The sequence below is a fragment of the Hylaeus anthracinus genome, unplaced genomic scaffold (assembly GCF_026225885.1).
Source record: "Hylaeus anthracinus isolate JK02 unplaced genomic scaffold, UHH_iyHylAnth1.0_haploid 12002, whole genome shotgun sequence".
NCBI classification, from domain to species: domain Eukaryota; kingdom Metazoa; phylum Arthropoda; class Insecta; order Hymenoptera; family Colletidae; genus Hylaeus; species Hylaeus anthracinus.
The window spans coordinates 3908081-3927064 of NW_026534349.1; the positions used below are offsets into that span (position 1 = coordinate 3908081).

Genomic DNA, 18984 nt, shown 5'->3' on the forward strand with positions numbered 1-18984 from the left:
GACATCTGCGAATATTTTTGTCGACCACAGAGCACAGGTGATACAGGCGTGCTAGTTGTCAAACGATAGCAGTTTATGACGTTCTCCGACGAACAATTTGTTTCTGTGAGTTTGCCGATTGCTTTGAAATCAATTAACGGCAATATAAATTGTATCAAGACATTGTACCATTAACGCTCGATACTTTATCGTTCTTTAGTCGTCCTTTCATTATTCCGGTCTAACAGGAAATATGATAATTACCCCTATAGTTGATTAGCTTATTCGCGTTGATAATAACATGCTGTTAATATATGATAAGCCCGTGCCGTGTATGTCTGCACACCACTTAAAGTTAATACCAGCGAGACGATCTTCCAACAGTTTGCGGTTGACGTTTGATAGCGAAACAATCCATAAGGTCACAGATGGTTCGTAAAATAACCTGAAATATTCGCTGCGATAATCTTGACGGTTTCTTATTTACCTCGGAGTGTGCGTATAATAAGGTAGGAATTCTCTACGAAATAAATACTAAAGTGTGTAATTCTATCATTAAAAATTGCTTTTGACATTCAGACTATTTTTCAGAGAAGATGTTTGAAATCTTTTACCTGGGATTATATTTATTGTTCTTTGGAAATTGCGTCGGCGATTACTCGGACTGGGACACAAAATGGCAAATGCTTTGTCCCGAGTTGTACCCCAGAGTTTTTACAAGTTATACACCTCGTGGAAATCTTTCTAGTGGGGTATACGCTAGTCAACCTCGTGTAAAAAGCATGCAACATTGTGTTGCCGCGTGCTGTACTAATTCTGTGTGCAATGTGGCGCTTATGCATAATGGTACTTGTTATCATGTACAATGTGAGAACTCCAAAAAATGCCTACCTTTGTACAGAGCAGATTTAGCAAATGAAAGTCCACCAAGCATGGTTTTAGTTAAACCTGTAGAAGACTATGAGGTGTGGAATGAGTTGCTAGCTCAAATAAACGATGATACTGGGTAAAATTTAGAGTAGTTTAAAATTATTTTGCAGAATTATGTATTGTGGTAAAACAAATGGTCTTGATTATAGATTACAAGGTCGAATAGAACATACCATTTGTGTCACCAGAGTAGATTGTTCTTATTTGTTTCTTATTATATTTATTGTCATCTTATGAAATTGGTGTTTTCAGTACATTGCTTATGGATGCTAAAGAAAGAGATGATATTCTTTTTGGTGGTACAAATGGGTTGAGCTGTATCACCCACACAAATTGTCTAGAAAATGAAATATGCGTTAAAAATCAAGACAAATCCGATGTTGGAATTTGTCAATGCTCTGTTGGATTTAAACGGAATATCGGCGGTATGTTTGGTATTATTACTGAAAAATTAGTTTGTATTTCGTCTTATTCTGGTTGTTGAACTTTCATTTTTTTATTTATATTCGTTATAATAGGAATTTGTACTTCGGTGGAAGACATAGAACTTGGCGTAACGCCGCAAGTGAGAGTACAGATTTTGAAAGATTCCAGTACGTCGATAAAACCACCTATGAAACGGCTGTTAGTTTCCGCTGTCTCAAAGGAAGTACGCTTACCAGAGAATGAAGTAACATTGTCAGCCTATACTGTACCTGCAGAGCAAGAAAATGAACATTACAATTATGCTTGGAGTCTTCTAAGTCAACCGGAAAGTCACACCGGAATAATGACCGATCAGAATCGTATGACCGTTAAATTAAGTAACCTTTCTGAAGGTTTATATACGTTTAAAGTAACTGTGAATAGTCCGAATGCTTATGGCGAAGCATATGCAAATGTCAGCGTTTTGCCACGTAAGTTTCACGTTCATATTTAGAGTTATTTATTTTGCTTGCAATGATCCGACGATTAACGAATACTACTTGTAGCAAAGAGAATAAATCAAGCACCAATTGCTGTAATTTCCCCTGCCTCGCAAGTCGTGAAACTACCAAACACAGGAGCTGTGTTAGATGGTTCATCTAGTAAAGATGATGATCGAGTCATTTCTTATCACTGGGAATTGCAACAAGGACCCATTGGATATCAACCTAATCTAGTCGATACACCCACATTACAATTAGACAATCTTATTCCTGGCAATTATACTTTTAAGTTGACCATTGAAGATTCAGATCACATCACAAATTCGACAAGTGCAAATATAACGGTTTTGAAAGTAACCGATTATCCTCCAAACGCAAACGCGGGCCAAGATATTATTATATATTTACCTCAGAATACGTTAACACTGAATGGTAATTTGAGCACTGACGATCATGGAATAGCAAGTTGGGAATGGACAAAAAGTCCCTCTGATCAAAACAAAGCTGTGGATATGCAAAACACAAGAACGCCGTATTTACAACTGTCTAATTTAGAGGAGGGAATGTATACATTTGTCTTAAAAGTAACGGATGATTCCGAGCAGTCGTCTACAGCTGAAGTTCATGTCTTCGTAAAACCACCAACGAATAAACCTCCAACAGCCGATGCAGGTGAAGATATAACCATAGCGCTACCAGAAACAAGAACTATACTCGATGGTCGCAAAAGTAAAGATGATATTAAGATCGTATATTTCCATTGGAAACAAGTCAGGTTCGTTTAGATTTAAATATTATAAATTTAATCCCTTGACGATTAATGTTTGTCCCGTAATAATAAATAAAATAAGAAACTTTTAACAGCGGACCCAGCAGTGCCGAATTCTCTGCGGTCAATGAATCGATTACTAATGTTACAAAATTAACAAAGGGTGACTATGAATTCAAGCTGACAGTGATCGATGGCAATGGGAATAAAGATTCCGATACTGTTAAAGTAAAAGTTACACAAAGTATGTATAGTGCATTTGTTAACATGATAATAATCGTTCAAAGGTAATACAATTAATTTTATTTTATAGATAAAAATGCTCCACCTAAAGCAAACGCAGGAGGTGATCAAGTCGTGATAGCGCCTGTCAGTGTACTGATTATTAATGGATCTCAATCAACCGACGACTTAAAAATTAGTGAATGGCTATGGACAAGAGATTCGTCTAGTCTTGTGATAGGTACCATAGTTCGGGATACAGATAAATCACCGATTTTAATGGTAATAAGCTTGTAAACAGAACATTTTAGTAGTATGTAACAAGTACCTTATTACTATTTCAACTTTTCCGATTTTAGCTGACAGATATCATTCCAGGTAGATACTTATTTAGGTTAAAAGTAACAGACGATCAAGGTCTTAGTAGTGAAGATACTGTATCCGTAATAGTGAAGCCTGGTGAGTAATTTAAAATAAAAAAAGAAAACCTTCTGTAATAGAACTCGTCTGTTTTACTTTATAGATCCACAATTATTACATTTGGTCGAATTGATATTAAATATCGGAGCGAACATGTTGACAGTATCGCAAAAGAATTCGTTAGTAGTAAAATTACAAATGTTATTGCGCGACGAAGCGTCGATTGTTGTTCGAAATTTAAAAGTAGAACCACGCACGGGCAAAGCAGTATTAATTTTCTATGTAGAAAAAAAAGGGGGTAAAACGACTATGCCTGGACCAGAAGTAGTTAAACGGCTTAAAGAAAAACTCAGACAAGACTCTGGGCTTCTTCAATTATCTGTGGCGAATATCGACACTGCTGTGTGTCAAAATAATTGTTCAGGTAAGTAGTCTTTATCGTATAATTTGCATGCATGTTTTTTTATTTAAAATTTACTTTCACAAAGGCCATGGAGTATGCGATCAAGAAACAAGGTTATGTATGTGTGAGGCATTTTGGATGCAAAATTTAATACAGAAATATTTCGGCAACGGCGATTCCAATTGCGGTACGTAGAAATAAGTATTTTTAATAGTATGCTTTTACTCGAAATTAGAAGAATAGAAAAGAACGATTATTTTCAGATTGGAGCATTCTTTATGTGATAATAGCATTATTATCCCTGGTTGTGTGCTGGGTTGGCCTCATTTGGGGTCTCGTTTGTCTATGCCAAAGAATATGTACAGGAAAACGACGTTCGCTTCGCACTAAGAAAAAACCACTGCGTTACTCTCTATTGCAACCGGAACCAGAAGATGACAGTAGCACGTGTACGGTGCTTTTAGTTGTGCCTTAATTTGAGGTTATGTTCAACGACTAAAAGTGATGCAATTGTTTTTGCAGTTTCAACGCATAAAATGGTGCTATCCGCATCTGATACAGATTCCGATGATGTCCTGTTCGAGCATCGCAAGGTGAAAAACAACGGTCAAGTAAGAAACGGTAAATCTCGAAACGGCTTTATTAAAGTGGGTTCTAGAGTGAAGACATGAGGTAACAGATAAACCCATTAGCGCCTAAATGGATCGTGCATTAAGTATGTTGTAATTAGATCATACGTTTCAGGGATTTATGGAACATAAGATCTCGTTAAGCGACGCACATTTTTGAACGTTTGGCCAAAGCATAAAAGTACTAGTCACTTACAGGGCTGTAATTTTAAGTACGTACCTAACAAGAACAACGCGATTCCTCAAACAGAAGAAATTGCCATCTTGTATAAAAGAATTCAAATGAAATAGAAGTACTTAAGTACCGATTAGAGAGAGAGATATGAGCACACGTTCAACTTCATTGTATTTTAATTAATTTATTCGAGAATAATATATCATTTGTCTGTATTATGTATTCGAATTCGAGGGTTTTATTATCTAACCTATGTAGATGCACTGCTGTTTGTAAATACAGTCGGTAACATAACATAATGATCGAACTTGATTTGGTCACGGCCTTGAAGAGCGCTGGAATTAGTATTTATATATAGTAATCATTATATCCTTATATCCATATATCCTTTGTATGTAATACTTGCTCTTTAATATGTATATTCAATCTTATTTTTACACGTGTATGGATAAATAATAAAATTTGTTATCCATATAGATTGTGTTCAAGTTAATTGTACCTAAACTTTTCGTCTTCGTGCGAAAACGACATTCAGTAGTAAATAGTAATAATTATGAATACTTTTAATTATACCAATTTTCAGTTCTTCTGCTTTCCGTTTCGCTATCTAAAATGGAACATGTGACAAGTACAATTCGGAATTTGGTACAAAACAGTCACGATTATTTCGCTTCGCATGCGCTCGCTTTAACGTTATTTTTAACTCATTACGCTATGGCAAACGCGAAGTAGTGCAAACGGTATTCGTAACGTTCGTCGACGAGACTTTCCCTACATGTTACAAGAGAGTACATATTTCTTTATATCTTGGTGAGTTCACTGTTACACCAATTTTAATTCGTTTCTATCTTCTAATATATTAAGTTACTCGTAACTGGTAATATACTTTTGTAGAAGATTTACCTAATTAACATGGTTAAATTTTGAAACGGTCTGCTTTCATATCATTGCAATTTTTTGATCAGTGAGACAACTTAAAGAGTGTTTCATGGATTTCGTAAAATGCTTCAAATATCAATCTATAAGAAATTGTTGCGGTGAAAGGACCTCGATGGATAGCGAAAACGAGAACAACGAATTTCCTATTAAAGAACGTACATTCCCTAAACGAACAAATAAAATTGGAGATACGCAGAAAGTTGTTAATACGGAGTTACCGTGTTTCGATAAAAGCGAACGGTAAGAATATATAATACAATCCGATCTATCCGCGGTTCCGAACAAGCGGATTGATTCATTCAATGATGATATGTCCTATAATTACGTTTCTTCTTTTTACTTAGTTATGACGATTATTCAAAATTGAATATGCCATTGTCTTGGCATACAAATGGGGAAAATTCCATGTACCATGTCTCGAAAGCGTCTTATGATATAAAAGATCGAATAAGCAACGAATACGAACAGGAAGAAATCCTTTTCTCTCCTAAGACGGGTGAAGATATAGACTTTCAGTGTCCTAGATGTAGTAAAAGGATGCAAGAGCCAAGACTTCTTCCTTGCTTGCATCCTATATGTTCACCGTGTGTTTCAGAATTAATGAGTAAACGTAAGTACTCTGAAATTAAACATTTTAACAGGGAAGTATGTATGAATACATTTCTCTTGTCGTAACGTAGCTCTTTATACTTCCATGAAAGGTACTAGAACACACGGTGTACTGTCGGAAGATCGAACAAGTAATTTCTACGAATTGTGTTCCTTGTGCGACTTTCGATTACCGAATGTTAATTCACCAATTCCACCCCCACATTATCCTCTTCAGCATCGTTTGGTTATGGATGCTATACGCTGCAAACTCGCGAATAGAGTCCTTTGCGACACTTGTACGGACGAAGTTATCGTAAGCATTATAAGTTTGTGTACTCGAAATATTAAACTCGATAGTTCCTAATATATTTAATACGCAAGTTTTTACTTTTCAGGCACATGTTCAGTGTTCCACGTGCCTTCGTAATTTCTGTTCGGCTTGTGGAATAGAACATCAACAACAAGTCGTCATGGAATTGAGACCATCGAAACACTTAATGAGGCCGATTTGGGAAGCTACCAAAGTACGACGTACCGCGCTCTGCCAAAAACATCCTACACACGCATTGCGGTTTTATTGCATTGCATGCCGACAGGTTTACGATAAAAATTTTCTCAAAAATTAAGATAATAGTGGAAAGTAGGGCAAATTTTCTATTCACCTATTACTATTTTAATTTTCGGCTCTTTAGGTGACATGCAAAGAATGTATATGGAGTACACAACATAGAGGTCATGCAAGCGAAAATGCTGCTGGAGCTGGGAAAAGGGTTGCTCTGTACTTGACATCGATATTGCAAAGGGCAAAAACGCTTTTAAATCTACTTCTGACACAGTACAACCGAAAATCGTTTATGAGTGGTACCTTTGAAGAAATGAAAGATACTTTCATTTCAAGGGATTATCGGTATGTTAAACAAATGGTAATGTACTATAGTTGATAGTATGGTACTAGTTAGCATAAAAAGCAAGCTAGATAGAAGTATGAATTGTCATGTGATGGTACAAATTAAAATTTGCTAGACTAAGATCACAATATATTGAGACTGTCATTTGAGGTGCAATTTAAGCATTTCTGTGTTATATACAAGAAATGGGGTAAAAAACAGAAAACTATTCCATTATTTAATTAATGGTTTGGAAACAAATATTTGTATAAAATATATGTATAATGATATTTCACCATTTGTATGCAAAAAATAAAATTTATTTGAAACCAACAGCGTCAAAGTAACAGTTGGAATTTGTGCCTTGGAAGAGCTAAGCAATGTCCATGTCTCAAAATGGATCCACAACACGACCAATGACTAACACCTGGATGCCCAATATAACCATGTCCACAACCTTGATATCCACCTGTAAATAAATAGTTTTGTTTGCTATACAGAACAACAAGGTTTCTTGTATTATTCAAAAAATAATGTATTACCAGGCATAGACCCCCCACAACCACAAACAGTTTCTTTTTTACCACCACTTGAACAGAATGTACAACAGTGATATATACCAGAATGAGAGGGTTTTAACATTGACACTTTTACATGGTTGGTTGAATTTTCTAGAAAAATTGCTTGTTATTAAAAAAGATACAAAAGAAAATAAATATAGAATTAAAATACTTTTCATACCTATTAGTGTATTAAACACTCCTAACCCTTTCAATCTCTTTATTATTGTGCCAGCAAGACTCAATATTTCCACATCAGAACCATCTGAAATTAATTCATTTGTGAGGAAAATAGCATCAAGTAGATGCCTTGCTCTTTTTAATCTGTTGAATTCCTGTATTCTCTCTTGTGCTTCCCTTGCATGAGACAATGTCAAGTCACACTTCCAAACATTTCTTTCATCATTTATCAATTCTGCAAACCATCTGTTCAAAATAAATAGTTATTGTGCTATATTTATAAATTACATGCATAATATTAAAATATAAATAAGGAATTGTCATGTGATGTATATTTCGAAAACATTTCGTATCACTGTCATTTGAGGTATTTCACTAGATGTTCTAATCACTTTCTTACATAATTATAATGATGAAGTATAAATATTGATTTATTTTCTAAATTCGTAGTTTAGGTTTTCATTTTGTCGTATAATTGATACACTTCTATAAATATGTAAACCAAATGCCTGCCTATTTTAAAAAGTACACATGTGTTTGATAAATTTAACGTTTGAACCAAAATTTTCAAAATATTTCAAATACAGTTTTTCATACCTTTTAAATAAGGTGTTCGCTAAGTTAAACTTTCTTCATGTAATGAATTATCTCAAGCTTTTGCATATCTCATTATTTGTATTTGAAAACATAAACATTTTTTGTTTAAACGTATATAAAGCCACGTAACACTCTTCAAGTACCATTACTAAAAACAGTAGATCTATCCTTGTCGCACATTAGTATGTTCTCTCTCATACTCACGCAATTGAGCTTCAGAGTATTGGTCTCTAGACGGCGAGTCGATCGCTGGCAGAATATTATATGATTTTTATATGGATGATTTTGAATTTACCTTTTACATACTAAATTAGTATAGTTCATAGTCATCTACACAAACAACGTACTCGTTTCGTTAATATTTTTTGTTATTGAAATTACAATATTTTACAACAAAGCTGTAACAAATTTCTAAAATACTTTACATAATATTAGAGTACTACTGATTTAAAAGAATTTCTATTTTTAAAATACAATAAATCTACATTGAACAAATAAATAAATTAGAAAATTTTCGTTTCCAATTTTGTGCAATTTAAACTGCATCTAAAATGAATGTTTAATTTAATTCCTAAATAAAATAGCCATTCTGCTACTACTATGTTTGTTAAAAATAGAAGCTTATACTTATTTATATCTACTCCCAGAAAAATAGATAACTGCCTTTTATTAAATGGATTAAAATTGCAGTTGATTTTTAATCCTGAAGAAATGGACCTCACACAAGCGAAGTTAAATTTAATAAAATCAATAACAGTTCAGAAAAGCAAGTATTATACGCTACAGTTAAGTGCAACACCCAAAAAATCTTCAAATCCAATAGTAATTTTTCCTGCTTGTTCTGTGTCCCGTACTCGAAAGGCATCTGTAACAAGAAATTAAAAACATTGTATGTACCACCACTTTATTTTTACATATTCTGTACATTTTTAGGCGTTTATTATTTTCCTGTATATCTACTTACCTGTAAACCTTTGAATTTGAACACATAATACAATAAACTGATCAACAGTTATAGAAGAATGACCTACAGGATCACTTTTTTTAATGAGGAATGATATAAAGTCTGGGTTTAATCTATATCCCATTTGTGTTAAAGCTGCACCCAATTCATTTTCTTGTATACTTCCAGAGTTATCATGATCAAATCCACGAAAGACACCCAACCATGCATTAATGTAATTATAAAGAGCTTGAAACTCAAACAAATCTATTGTACCACGCTTTTCTTTATCAAACATGCCTATGAAAAAGCAACATTAAATAGAATTATATATTCTTAAGTATTGTAGTTATTATTTAGTAGAAAATAAGAAACCCATATTTTCAATATAAATAACACACCGATCATTAAATTGCAAGCAGTATCTGAAAATGTGCCTCCTTGACCATTTGCTAATGCAGCTTTTAATTCTGTAGCACTAATTTTTCCACTACCATCTCTATCAACTGCAGCAAACCACTGTTGCACTTCTGGATTTACTTGAGCTTGAGGATCAGCTTCCCCGAACATTGTTGCCTGATGACAGAAAACAATTTTGTGCATTCGTCGCTCACAGTTTCAGAAATACTGACTTAATTTTAATTAAGACTGTATTGTAAAGGAAAAATGTAAATTATAATTATTCGTGACGAGTAAGTACACGTTCAATATGAAACACAGAAATATAATTACCGGGTATGACATGATCGAAGCTTTTCTTCAATTGTTGAATGGCATTAATTGCACCGCGCCGTCAATTTGTTTCGTCACAAACACAATACGAACCAATACGAACAACGCCATACGACTGCAACCAACTGCAACGCAATTATTGTGAACTATTGAACATATACGCTTGTGTTACGCAGGTAACGCAGGGTCGACTCCGTCGACTCGGTTCCTCTTCGAATTATAAATAAAAATAAAATTATAAAAAATGAATGCATTTAAAGTAATTAAAAATGTAAAAATTTCGTGATAATACTATTTAATTAAATTTGCAGTGAAATTAAGCAATTCTGCATTTTTTTCTCAGAAAAAATTACAGTTTTCGATGTTTGTTGTTTCTAGTGGCGTTATCTAGCGTCAAAAAATTAACCATTTCATTAAAAACCTAAGCGCCATCTTACAAACTGTTGTACGCTTATCAGTCGTGTATGTGGAGGGGAGGGTGTTCACTAGTGTTCACTTTTACTTGCTTTTCTGACAGTAGTCGTTAGGAAAGAAAAGAACGGCTACTAAACATTATTTTCGCGTTTGTTAACTCGCTGTTGATTTAACGCTCATCATGGACGATTTACAGAATTACAAATTGCAGCTCCAGCAGGTGAGTGTATCGTTTTTTGCTTAACCTTACCCAAATGGTGGAATGGCGAGTCCATTTTCGGAGTTTCCTTCGTTGTTTACGAAGTTTCAATCGTAAACGAATTTCATGTTTTATCGTTTTAGGTGGAAGCAGCTCTCACCACGGACCCCACTAACGAGGAGCTTCTGAAATTGAAAATTGATCTCGAGGAAGTAATAGAGCTGACACATGATTTAATTAAATCACAACAACAGGAAAAAAGGCAAGCCAATGGCATGGATGCTAAAGATCCTATTTTACTTGCAGTTTTGGCCAATAAATGGAAGGTTGGTGATCAGTGTATGGCACCTTGGAGTGAGGATGGCAAGTAAGGATTGTCACTTATATATACTTTAATTTATTTCATAAGAAACAACTGTATTCTATAGAATCTGGGTTAGTAATGTATGTCATAGTTACCTAATTTTTTCAGATATTACGAGGCAACCATAGATGCAATTAGTGAAGATGGTATTGTTAATGTAACTTTTAACGAGTACAAAAACACAGATGTTACAATGCTTAGCCAGCTAAAATCAGTAGCTAAAAGGCCAGCATCGGATTGGGCAGATCAAAAGTCGAAGTAAGTTGTTTGTAGAATAATGTATTAGCTTTATTTGTTAGTAGTTTATTATTGATGTCTTTTGCAAATTTTTGAGCAATCAGATTTTGAGGAACATTGCAGGGCAAATTTTATAAAAAAGAAAATGATTACTAATTGTTCATTTTTCTCCTTATGCCTTTATTCCCAATTGGCCACCACAATCACTCCACTGTTCTATGCTCCTTGATCTGAAATTCCATTATTGTTCATTTGTATCTTGATGTCGAACTGTTCTCATACATCATTGCAACCCAGGAAAAGGTAATAGGATAGAATCACTAACATTTCTTATTTTTAATAAAAAAGTAATGTTCTCCCAACATTATGTTATTTTACAAGAGATGTGTACACAGTAGATACTATTATGAATGATAGACACATTAATTTACAGAAAAATGCAAGCTGCTGCAGTAGCAGGTTCAGATCCTAATAAACAGCGAGAATATCTAAAAAAAAAGAAACAAAGAAAACTTCAGCGGTTTAAAGAACTCGAAGAGGAACGTGAAATGGAGAAAAACAAATGGCTAGCATTTACGAATAAGGTATCCACTGACGAATAATTTTAACATTATAGATATATGTTAATTGTTTATTGATCTTATATTTTTTATTCTGTATGTGTAGTCTTCGAAGAAAGGTGTAATTAAGAAGAGTATATTTGCAACGCCAGAAAATGTAAATGGTCGCGTTGGGATTGGCACGTGTGGCGTAAGCGGTCGAGAAATGACGAAATTTAGCAACGGCGAAAAGTGGAGGAGGGGAGCATGAATGCTATTGTAAATACACAAATTAATATTTCGTGAGATAGAACTATCAATTATTGTTATATTACACCGAATTCAGTTTTTTAAAAAACTGAAAAAAGGTATGTTTTGCGTTGTGAGAATGTTTCATCTGGGCACGTGGACTAAGAGTGTGTAGCTGTATTTTCGGATTGTGCGTAGACATTACATTATGAAGGAACAATGACCTCAATAAATCCCGAAATTATCTGGATTTTCTACCTTCTTGAAACGAATGATTGTCACGAATGAATGAGTTTCTAGATTAACACATTTATGTGGATATGATTTGTTTATAATCTATAATTGATATGAATAAATGTATATTTTAAATCCAAACAACGTTTAGATATTTAAATTTTATTTAATAAATAAAGAACCTCAAGAAATACTTCTATTTTCCTGTAAGATTTTTTGTATCTACGATAGTTTAGGCATTATCGCTCACAGTAACAGTTTAGCTGGCTCACCCTGTATATAGCTAATACCGTTAAAAAAATAAAAAATGGTCGTTCTACTATAGAACAAGACGTCACCAGTTGGTGATATATTTCAAGTGATAGACGTGATTTAAGAGGTGGATAAATCGAACAAAAATGGATTTTCTAAATTACGATATTACTGTGAAGGCCTACAATAATTATTGCTTCATTTAAGTGCAAAAATCGTATTCTAACCTCTAATGAAGATTGTCAACAAACATTAAGTATATCAAATATTTTTTCTCTTATTATTATAGCAAAATAAATCACTAATTTTATCATATTTGCGTTGACAGCTATAAAACTTGTTTAAAAGTGTTATTTCAACATTGATCTAGATATGAAAATATTTAGAAGAAACTTTTTTCATTGTCTGTTAAGTTGTTATTTGCTACTTTTATAAAGTCGGAATTGAAGAAAGAAGACTGAGATTATTGTTAATAAAAAATAATTAATTGTACCAAGTATTGTATTTATATACAAAAAGCATGGAGTCAAATGAAAGAAAACAATTACCAAATGGGGATGCTACGAGTAATAGGGACATTGATTGGTCCAGATATGGTTTACATAATACAGAAATACAAAGAAATAATGAAACACGCAGAAATAATGGAGAGTATGAAGAACTTGGTCCTGAAATGTATCAGACTGGAGCAAACGAATTGTTTGCTCAAGAATACGTAAGTAAACAATTAACCAGAGTTAAAATAATGTTTGTGGTCCTCTGTTAAAATGCACAATTTTTAGAGCTCTGATCCTTGGTGGAAATCAAATTTTTTTATCTCCCAACCTGTACTGTTTGGAACATGGGATGGTGTATTTACATCTTGTCTTATTAACATCTTTGGAGTTATCGTATTTTTAAGATCAGGGTGGATAGTAGGACAGGCTGGTGTTCTTAATGCAATACTAATAATCTTGTCCACAGGTAATAATAATAATGTTATGTGTCATTAATAATTAAGGTCAAAAGGATCATAATGTGTACACGTTTTATAATTGTTTTAGTATTTATCGCATTAGTAACAGTATTGTCTGCTGTTGGAATATGCGAACGATGTAGAGTAGAAAGCGGTGGAGTTTATTTTTTATTATCGCACGTCTTAGGGTCAAGGTCTGGTGGATCTATTGGACTGCTGTATTGTTTTGGACAGGTAAGATAATTTTTACTGTGATTTTTACTGATGGATTACTTTAAAACTTTCTTTTAGGCGGTGGGCTGTGCGCTAAATGTTCTAGGTTTCGGAGAATCTATGGCAGGTTTGGTAGGGTTAGAATCTGCTTGGACAGAACGCGGTTTTGCATGCGCGGCTGTTATCTTGTTATCTATTATCAATGTTGCTGGTGTCAAATGGGTCATAAAACTCCAATTTATTTTGTTACTAATTTTACTTCTTGCTGGGGTAGATTTTATGGTTGGAAGTTTTACACACGTGAACGTTGGTAAGATAACATTATAGAGGTTATAATACAATTTCCATTATCTTAGAGTACGTATAGTTTTAAATTATAACGCGTGATTCTGTAAATATCGTAGAAGCTGGTTTTGAAGGTTGGTTGTCAGGGAATTTAAGGAATAATACGTTTCCCGACTATCAAGATGGATATAGTTGGTTTACAGTTTTTGGTGTATTCTTTCCGACGGTAACCGGTGTCCTAGCCGGGATTAATATGAGTGGAGATTTAAGGCATCCGTCTACTGATATTCCTAATGGCACACTGGCTGCTGTAGGAACTGGGTGAGAGTCAATTTAAAATTATTTTTAATATATGTGCTATAAAATTAATTTGAAATTTTCAATCCACTTGCAGAACGTTTTTGTATCTATGCTTTATAATGTTCCTCGCGGCAACTTGTACTCGCAATACACTTCTCACGAATTTTATGATTGCATCAAAGGTATCAGCAATCTCAGTATTGCTGTTGGCCGGTCTTTACGTATCATCATTTAGTAGTTGTTTAGGTGCTATGTACGGCACACCTCGTGTTCTTCAGTCTATCGCTAGTCAAAATGTTATACCGGGAATGAGTTGTTTACAAAGAGGGGTGAGCTCATTTCCGTAATTTTTTAGTAAATTATCTACTAGTTGAGATCTTGAGTTATTGAAATTTTACGATTATTTCAGAGAGGTCCGAACAAGGTACCCATATACGCAATGTTAGTGGTTGCTATTGTTACATTAACATTCATTATTACCGGTCAGATTAACACACTCGCGCCAATTGTTACGATGCCTTTTCTTTTGACATACGCATGCTTGGACTACGCGTATTTTGCTCTTGCGCAAACATTCGATATACAATTAATTCGAGAACAAAGGTTCCGAACACAATCCCCAACGTTTGATCGTAATTATGGCTGTGCGAGTAGAAATAATTCGATAACGGATATGGATAATGATTTAGATAATTTGTTTCCTGAAAGGATAAGACATAAAAATCTTATGGTAAGCATATACAAATATTTAATTGATTACTGTATAACAATGAAAAAAATACTTGTTAATTATTTGCAGAGAAATCCCAGCCTTTCCGAGAATAATGTTTACATAGATTCTTCGCCAAGTGTTGACGAGAATGGTAGCGTTGTGGAAACTTCGGAAAGGAAAGTTCATATCCACAATAAGTTAGGGAATTGGTACAGTCCTTTGTGTAACAGATGGCTTTCACTGTTAGGTGTAAGTTTCCTCATAAATTCGTTATATGAACTATGCAAATACAGTTGTAACATGTGTTTATCTTACAGTGCCTCGTAAAATTGCTTATTATGTTTCTTGTTCACTGGGGTTACGCTATTGCCAATATTGTCGTCGTTTTTCTTGTTTGGAGTTACGTGGGTCATGCTAATCCTGCGGTTAAGCCTGGAGTTTCATCCGAATTTAAATTCTTTAACTGGCTGAAGATGTCATTATTGAGGCTTATGGGGTAATTATCGTTAACGCCATTACGATCATTTCTTCGTGAAATAGGGTTAAGTGATATATACATCGCAAGAATATTTTGAGAAACTATGAACACGTTTGTTTTTAATTCTAGGAGAAAAGTTTATGATTACGAACAAATTGTTGTTACACCAGCGCATCCAGGTGTTGAAACATGTTCAGCTCAATTGAACGAAGAAAACGAAGATTTTGCTGGCAGGCGAAGATATCATCAAACAGCTACAGTCACGGGACAATATGTCAATGTTGACTGAGCGCGAAATATGGCAGCATAATTAGGAAAATTTGACGATGGCTATAATAATCAAGCAAGAGGAATTGTTTGAAAATCATATTTAATTTCATACTCTACCATACAATAAAATAACAGAAGAAGCGTTACAATTTTTAACGCTGTTAACCGCACAAAAACTAGTCTAATTGAAAATATTTCATATCGTAGGCACAAGAAACTTTTTGTAAAGTGCAACACGGTAGCCTTAAAAACGCTAGTAATCTATTTAAAAAATGGGTACACCAAATGGCTGAATTAGACAAAGAACTGCTAACTAACTTTTTCTAACAATTTATGCAACATGTATCTGATGCAGTTAACATACTGCCAGACGCATTTTTGAAATGCAGGGTCCATATCTTCACTAAATTATTTTAATAATTGTGTCTTGTAATGTGAGATTATTTATTCTTTTATAATCCTACTAACGCGTAGTTAGGATTTAATCGTAATAACGTAAATATTACATAAATATATCAGAAGAGATATGCCGCATACATTGACATTACAATATCATACTATTTATAACGAATACTCTGTAAATACATAGCGATAATATATTTATATGCTATTTAACATTTTTATAAGCGTCACTGCAAAGACGAGTATATATTAACAAAATACATAAATATAGATTGCTAGACAATACTTTGTATATATTTACTTTCCTGATTTCCTTTACGGACCAGTGTTCATTAATGTTATTAATTTATTTTGCTAACGAGCACTCCGAAGAGTACTCTATGTTACCAGTAGATGGATAGGAAAAGTTTGCGGATAAAAACGTCCATGTGTCACTTGGCATAACCTAAAATTGATTCCTTTTCATCATAGAAACAAAAAGGCTTTTAAAATTGGGAGTTGAAAAACTATTGCCGTTTGTGAAAATAATTTCATCATGGTTAAAAAGAGAAGAGGTAGATAATATTATTACGAAGATGCATGATACTTTAACTTTTTATCGAATATTTAGGTTCATTTTACATTTCATTTACATTCAAAAGATTTACCATTTTGTGGTTATATTTTATTTGTTTTTAGATTTCGAGGAGAGTAAGGAGGAACGTATGGTTATGACAATTGGAGAGATTATACAGGAATTATTAAAAGCACACACAGAAAACAGAGATGTAGATTTAAATAAACTAAAAACTCGAATCGCTTCTAAGTATGGCTTAGAAACTTCTCCTAGATTAGTTGATATTATAGCAGCTGTACCTGTTGATGCCAGAAGCATATTAGTCCCAAAGTTAAAAGCAAAACCCATTAGGACTGCTAGTGGTGTTAGTATTTTAATGTGTGACAATTTACATATATACAGGTATGCTTTTTGAATTGTAGCACAATACATATATTGTTGTTTTTTTACAGATAGCTGTTGTGGCTGTGATGTGCAAGCCACACAGATGTCCTCATATTAACATGACTGGAAACATTTGCGTGTATTGTCCTGGTGGACCTGACTCAGATTTTGAGTATTCAACACAGTCGTACACAGGATACGAACCAACATCTATGAGAGCCATTCGTGCAAGATATAATCCATTTTTGCAGACAAGACATCGCGTCGAACAGGTGAGGTTGAGAACCTCTTACATATTTCCGCATAAATAAAATTTCATTACGCAATAATGTTGAATGTTATTATAGCTAAAACAATTAGGACACAGCGTAGATAAAATTGAATTTATCGTTATGGGAGGTACTTTTATGTCTTTGCCTGAAGACTACAGAGATTTTTTCATTCGAAATTTGCACGACGCATTGTCCGGACATGTTAGCAGTAACGTTGACGAAGCGGTAAAATATTCCGAACGAAGTCGAACTAAATGTATTGGAATTACCATAGAAACGCGACCTGATTATTGTCTTAAAAAGCATCTTTCCGACATGTTACGTTATGGGTATGCGTAGTACAGAATTATTTATGAAAATAAATTTTAATTCTTTTATTATAATTTTTGAGAAAAAATTTCATGTAGGTGTACTCGTTTAGAGATTGGTGTACAATCCGTATACGAAGACATAGCACGAGATACTAACAGGGGGCACACTGTACGTGCGGTATGCGAAAGTTTTCAGTTATCAAAAGATGCTGGTTTTAAAGTGATTGCACATATGATGCCGGATTTACCAAACGTGGACATCGAAAGAGATGTTAATCAATTCATCGTGGGTTATATTTCTGATATTAATTTTCCCACTTCTACAGAATTTTGTTCAGTTTAAATTTAGTGCATTTTCAGGAATTTTTTGAAAATCCTGCTTTCAGAGCAGACGGTTTAAAAATTTATCCGACATTAGTTATACGTGGCACTGGTTTGTACGAATTATGGAAAACTGGAAGGTATAAAAGTTATCCACCAAGCGTTTTAATCGATCTTATAGCTCGTATTTTGGCTCTCATACCGCCTTGGACTCGCGTATATCGCGTACAAAGAGACATACCTATGCCTTTAGTTAGGTAATCATAATTAAACAATTTACTTTTGTATATTATTAATGTTTTCTTATATTTCTATGTTTTTCAAACTTAATTCTTAACATACAGTTCGGGCGTAGAACACGGAAATTTGCGTGAGTTAGCATTAGCAAGAATGAAAGATTTGGGGACTGATTGTCGCGATGTAAGAACTCGAGAAGTGGGAATTCAAGAAATACATCATAAAGTACAACCTTACGAAGTAGAACTCATACGTCGCGATTACGTCGCGAATGGCGGTTGGGAAACATTTTTGTCGTACGAAGATCCTACTCAGGATATTTTGGTTGGTTTACTGAGATTGAGAAAGTGTTCCAGTGAAACCTTTAGGTAAAATGTCGATTATTGGAAAGTCCTTGAAACGGAATTATTTGACTATCAATTACTTGTATTTTGTAGGCCAGAACTTAAAAATAAATGTTCGATAGTCAGAGAACTTCACGTATATGGCAGTGTAGTCCCTGTAAATGCTCGCGATCCTACAAAGTTTCAGCATCAAGGATTTGGAATGTTACTGATGGAAGAAGCTGAACGAATAGCGCGGGAGGAGCATCAATCTCATAAAATTTCCGTTATATCAGGTACAAATAAAAATGAAATAATTATTTTCATTATTCCATACTTTCAAGTACTATGACGATAATTATTCTTCAGGCGTCGGAACACGAAACTATTACAGAAAGATGGGTTACGAACTCGACGGCCCTTATATGTCTAAAATGTTGGTAGATTGCAAATAAATTTTGATTATTTACGTACGATACAAAATGAATGTAATTATTTTTCCTCCTTTTGATATTCTCTTCTTATACTTTTTCCAGTGATTCGCGGCTAGAAATATTTAAAAAATACCGCAATAGGGTTACCTGTGAGATCCTCCCCTCCCTCTCATCCTGCG

At 34.1% G+C, this 18984-nt stretch overlaps 6 protein-coding genes across 14 annotated transcripts; 5 read left to right on the plus strand and 1 right to left on the minus strand.

Moving 5' to 3' along the window:
• The first annotated feature begins 75 nt into the window (after nt 1-75).
• On the plus strand, nt 76-4663 carry LOC128891582 (dyslexia-associated protein KIAA0319). 5 transcript variants are annotated; one of them, XM_054151176.1, is made up of 13 exons: nt 76-488; nt 571-985; nt 1162-1334; nt 1428-1805; nt 1881-2592; nt 2682-2830; nt 2900-3090; nt 3168-3267; nt 3332-3652; nt 3717-3818; nt 3895-4080; nt 4154-4252; nt 4376-4663. In XM_054151176.1, exons 2-13 carry the CDS (start codon nt 576-578, stop codon nt 4390-4392), a joined length of 2838 nt encoding a protein of 945 aa, XP_054007151.1. In that variant the 5' UTR covers nt 76-488; nt 571-575; the 3' UTR covers nt 4393-4663. The 5 variants fall into 5 exon arrangements, with proteins under 5 accessions (XP_054007151.1, XP_054007150.1, XP_054007148.1 ...); XM_054151175.1 differs by having other exon boundaries at nt 78-488; nt 4154-4303; nt 4362-4663; XM_054151173.1 differs by having other exon boundaries at nt 79-488; nt 559-985; nt 4154-4303.
• Nucleotides 4664-5121: 458 nt separating this feature from the next.
• On the plus strand, nt 5122-7159 carry LOC128891597 (tripartite motif-containing protein 42-like). Of its 3 annotated transcripts, none has more exons than XM_054151203.1 (6): nt 5122-5245; nt 5401-5614; nt 5719-5984; nt 6055-6278; nt 6361-6561; nt 6658-7159. In XM_054151203.1, the coding sequence occupies exons 2-6, from the start codon at nt 5424-5426 to the stop codon at nt 6904-6906; spliced, it is 1131 nt and encodes a 376-aa protein (XP_054007178.1). In that variant the 5' UTR covers nt 5122-5245; nt 5401-5423; the 3' UTR covers nt 6907-7159. The 3 variants fall into 3 exon arrangements, with proteins under 3 accessions (XP_054007178.1, XP_054007180.1, XP_054007179.1); XM_054151205.1 differs by having other exon boundaries at nt 5123-5245; nt 6076-6278; XM_054151204.1 differs by having other exon boundaries at nt 5149-5245; nt 5330-5614.
• Nucleotides 7160-10171, minus strand: LOC128891605 (peflin). Of its 2 annotated transcripts, none has more exons than XM_054151224.1 (7): nt 9865-10171; nt 9534-9708; nt 9154-9432; nt 8394-9054; nt 7594-7838; nt 7395-7523; nt 7160-7321 (listed from the first exon to the last, which is right to left on the minus strand). In XM_054151224.1, the coding sequence occupies exons 1-4, from the start codon at nt 9874-9876 to the stop codon at nt 8963-8965; spliced, it is 558 nt and encodes a 185-aa protein (XP_054007199.1). In that variant the 5' UTR covers nt 9877-10171; the 3' UTR covers nt 7160-7321; nt 7395-7523; nt 7594-7838; nt 8394-8962. The 2 variants fall into 2 exon arrangements, with proteins under 2 accessions (XP_054007199.1, XP_054007198.1); XM_054151223.1 differs by having other exon boundaries at nt 8190-9054.
• A 151-nt stretch (nt 10172-10322) lies between these two features.
• On the plus strand, nt 10323-12254 carry LOC128891604 (survival of motor neuron-related-splicing factor 30). The gene is made up of 5 exons (XM_054151222.1): nt 10323-10498; nt 10621-10844; nt 10950-11099; nt 11512-11662; nt 11745-12254. Exons 1-5 carry the CDS (start codon nt 10460-10462, stop codon nt 11886-11888), a joined length of 708 nt encoding a protein of 235 aa, XP_054007197.1. The 5' UTR covers nt 10323-10459; the 3' UTR covers nt 11889-12254.
• Nucleotides 12255-12376: 122 nt separating this feature from the next.
• LOC128891587 (solute carrier family 12 member 8) lies at nt 12377-16228 on the plus strand. 2 transcript variants are annotated; one of them, XM_054151185.1, is made up of 11 exons: nt 12380-12608; nt 12681-13067; nt 13135-13315; nt 13396-13541; nt 13599-13830; nt 13925-14126; nt 14200-14434; nt 14515-14835; nt 14905-15066; nt 15135-15313; nt 15425-16224. In XM_054151185.1, the coding sequence occupies exons 2-11, from the start codon at nt 12873-12875 to the stop codon at nt 15582-15584; spliced, it is 2013 nt and encodes a 670-aa protein (XP_054007160.1). In that variant the 5' UTR covers nt 12380-12608; nt 12681-12872; the 3' UTR covers nt 15585-16224. The 2 variants fall into 2 exon arrangements, with proteins under 2 accessions (XP_054007159.1, XP_054007160.1); XM_054151184.1 differs by having other exon boundaries at nt 12377-12608; nt 14515-15066; nt 15425-16228.
• A 130-nt stretch (nt 16229-16358) lies between these two features.
• LOC128891592 (elongator complex protein 3) lies at nt 16359-18873 on the plus strand. The gene is made up of 9 exons (XM_054151194.1): nt 16359-16521; nt 16646-16887; nt 16976-17179; nt 17255-17508; nt 17587-17776; nt 17851-18068; nt 18156-18416; nt 18486-18667; nt 18741-18873. Exons 1-9 carry the CDS (start codon nt 16503-16505, stop codon nt 18824-18826), a joined length of 1656 nt encoding a protein of 551 aa, XP_054007169.1. The 5' UTR covers nt 16359-16502; the 3' UTR covers nt 18827-18873.
• Nucleotides 18874-18984: the final 111 nt, after the last annotated feature.

Excerpts from the sequence above, each read along its gene's own strand:
- LOC128891582 (XM_054151175.1), top strand. The coding sequence starts at position 576 with ATGTTTGAAATCTTTTACCTGGGATTATATTTATTGTTCTTTGGAAAT. Across the intron at positions 2,831-2,899 it reads TAAAGTAAAAGTTACACAAA|ATAAAAATGCTCCACCTAAA; the intron begins GTATGTATAGTG and ends TTTATTTTATAG. Across the intron at positions 3,819-3,894 it reads CAACGGCGATTCCAATTGCG|ATTGGAGCATTCTTTATGTG; the intron begins GTACGTAGAAAT and ends GATTATTTTCAG.
- LOC128891597 (XM_054151203.1), top strand. The coding sequence starts at position 5,424 with ATGGATTTCGTAAAATGCTTCAAATATCAATCTATAAGAAATTGTTGC. Across the intron at positions 6,279-6,360 it reads CTTGTACGGACGAAGTTATC|GCACATGTTCAGTGTTCCAC; the intron begins GTAAGCATTATA and ends TTTACTTTTCAG. Across the intron at positions 6,562-6,657 it reads ATTGCATTGCATGCCGACAG|GTGACATGCAAAGAATGTAT; the intron begins GTTTACGATAAA and ends TCGGCTCTTTAG.
- LOC128891605 (XM_054151224.1), bottom strand. Across the intron at positions 9,433-9,533 it reads TGCTTGCAATTTAATGATCG|GCATGTTTGATAAAGAAAAG; the intron begins GTGTGTTATTTA and ends GCTTTTTCATAG. Across the intron at positions 9,055-9,153 it reads TCAAATTCAAAGGTTTACAG|ATGCCTTTCGAGTACGGGAC; the intron begins GTAAGTAGATAT and ends TTCTTGTTACAG.
- LOC128891604 (XM_054151222.1), top strand. The coding sequence starts at position 10,460 with ATGGACGATTTACAGAATTACAAATTGCAGCTCCAGCAG. Across the intron at positions 11,100-11,511 it reads TGGGCAGATCAAAAGTCGAA|AAAAATGCAAGCTGCTGCAG; the intron begins GTAAGTTGTTTG and ends ATTAATTTACAG. Across the intron at positions 11,663-11,744 it reads GGCTAGCATTTACGAATAAG|TCTTCGAAGAAAGGTGTAAT; the intron begins GTATCCACTGAC and ends CTGTATGTGTAG.
- LOC128891587 (XM_054151184.1), top strand. The coding sequence starts at position 12,873 with ATGGAGTCAAATGAAAGAAAACAATTACCAAATGGGGATGCTACGAGT. Across the intron at positions 13,068-13,134 it reads AATTGTTTGCTCAAGAATAC|AGCTCTGATCCTTGGTGGAA; the intron begins GTAAGTAAACAA and ends CACAATTTTTAG. Across the intron at positions 14,127-14,199 it reads CTGGCTGCTGTAGGAACTGG|AACGTTTTTGTATCTATGCT; the intron begins GTGAGAGTCAAT and ends ATCCACTTGCAG.
- LOC128891592 (XM_054151194.1), top strand. Across the intron at positions 18,417-18,485 it reads TGTTCCAGTGAAACCTTTAG|GCCAGAACTTAAAAATAAAT; the intron begins GTAAAATGTCGA and ends TGTATTTTGTAG. Across the intron at positions 18,668-18,740 it reads TAAAATTTCCGTTATATCAG|GCGTCGGAACACGAAACTAT; the intron begins GTACAAATAAAA and ends ATTATTCTTCAG.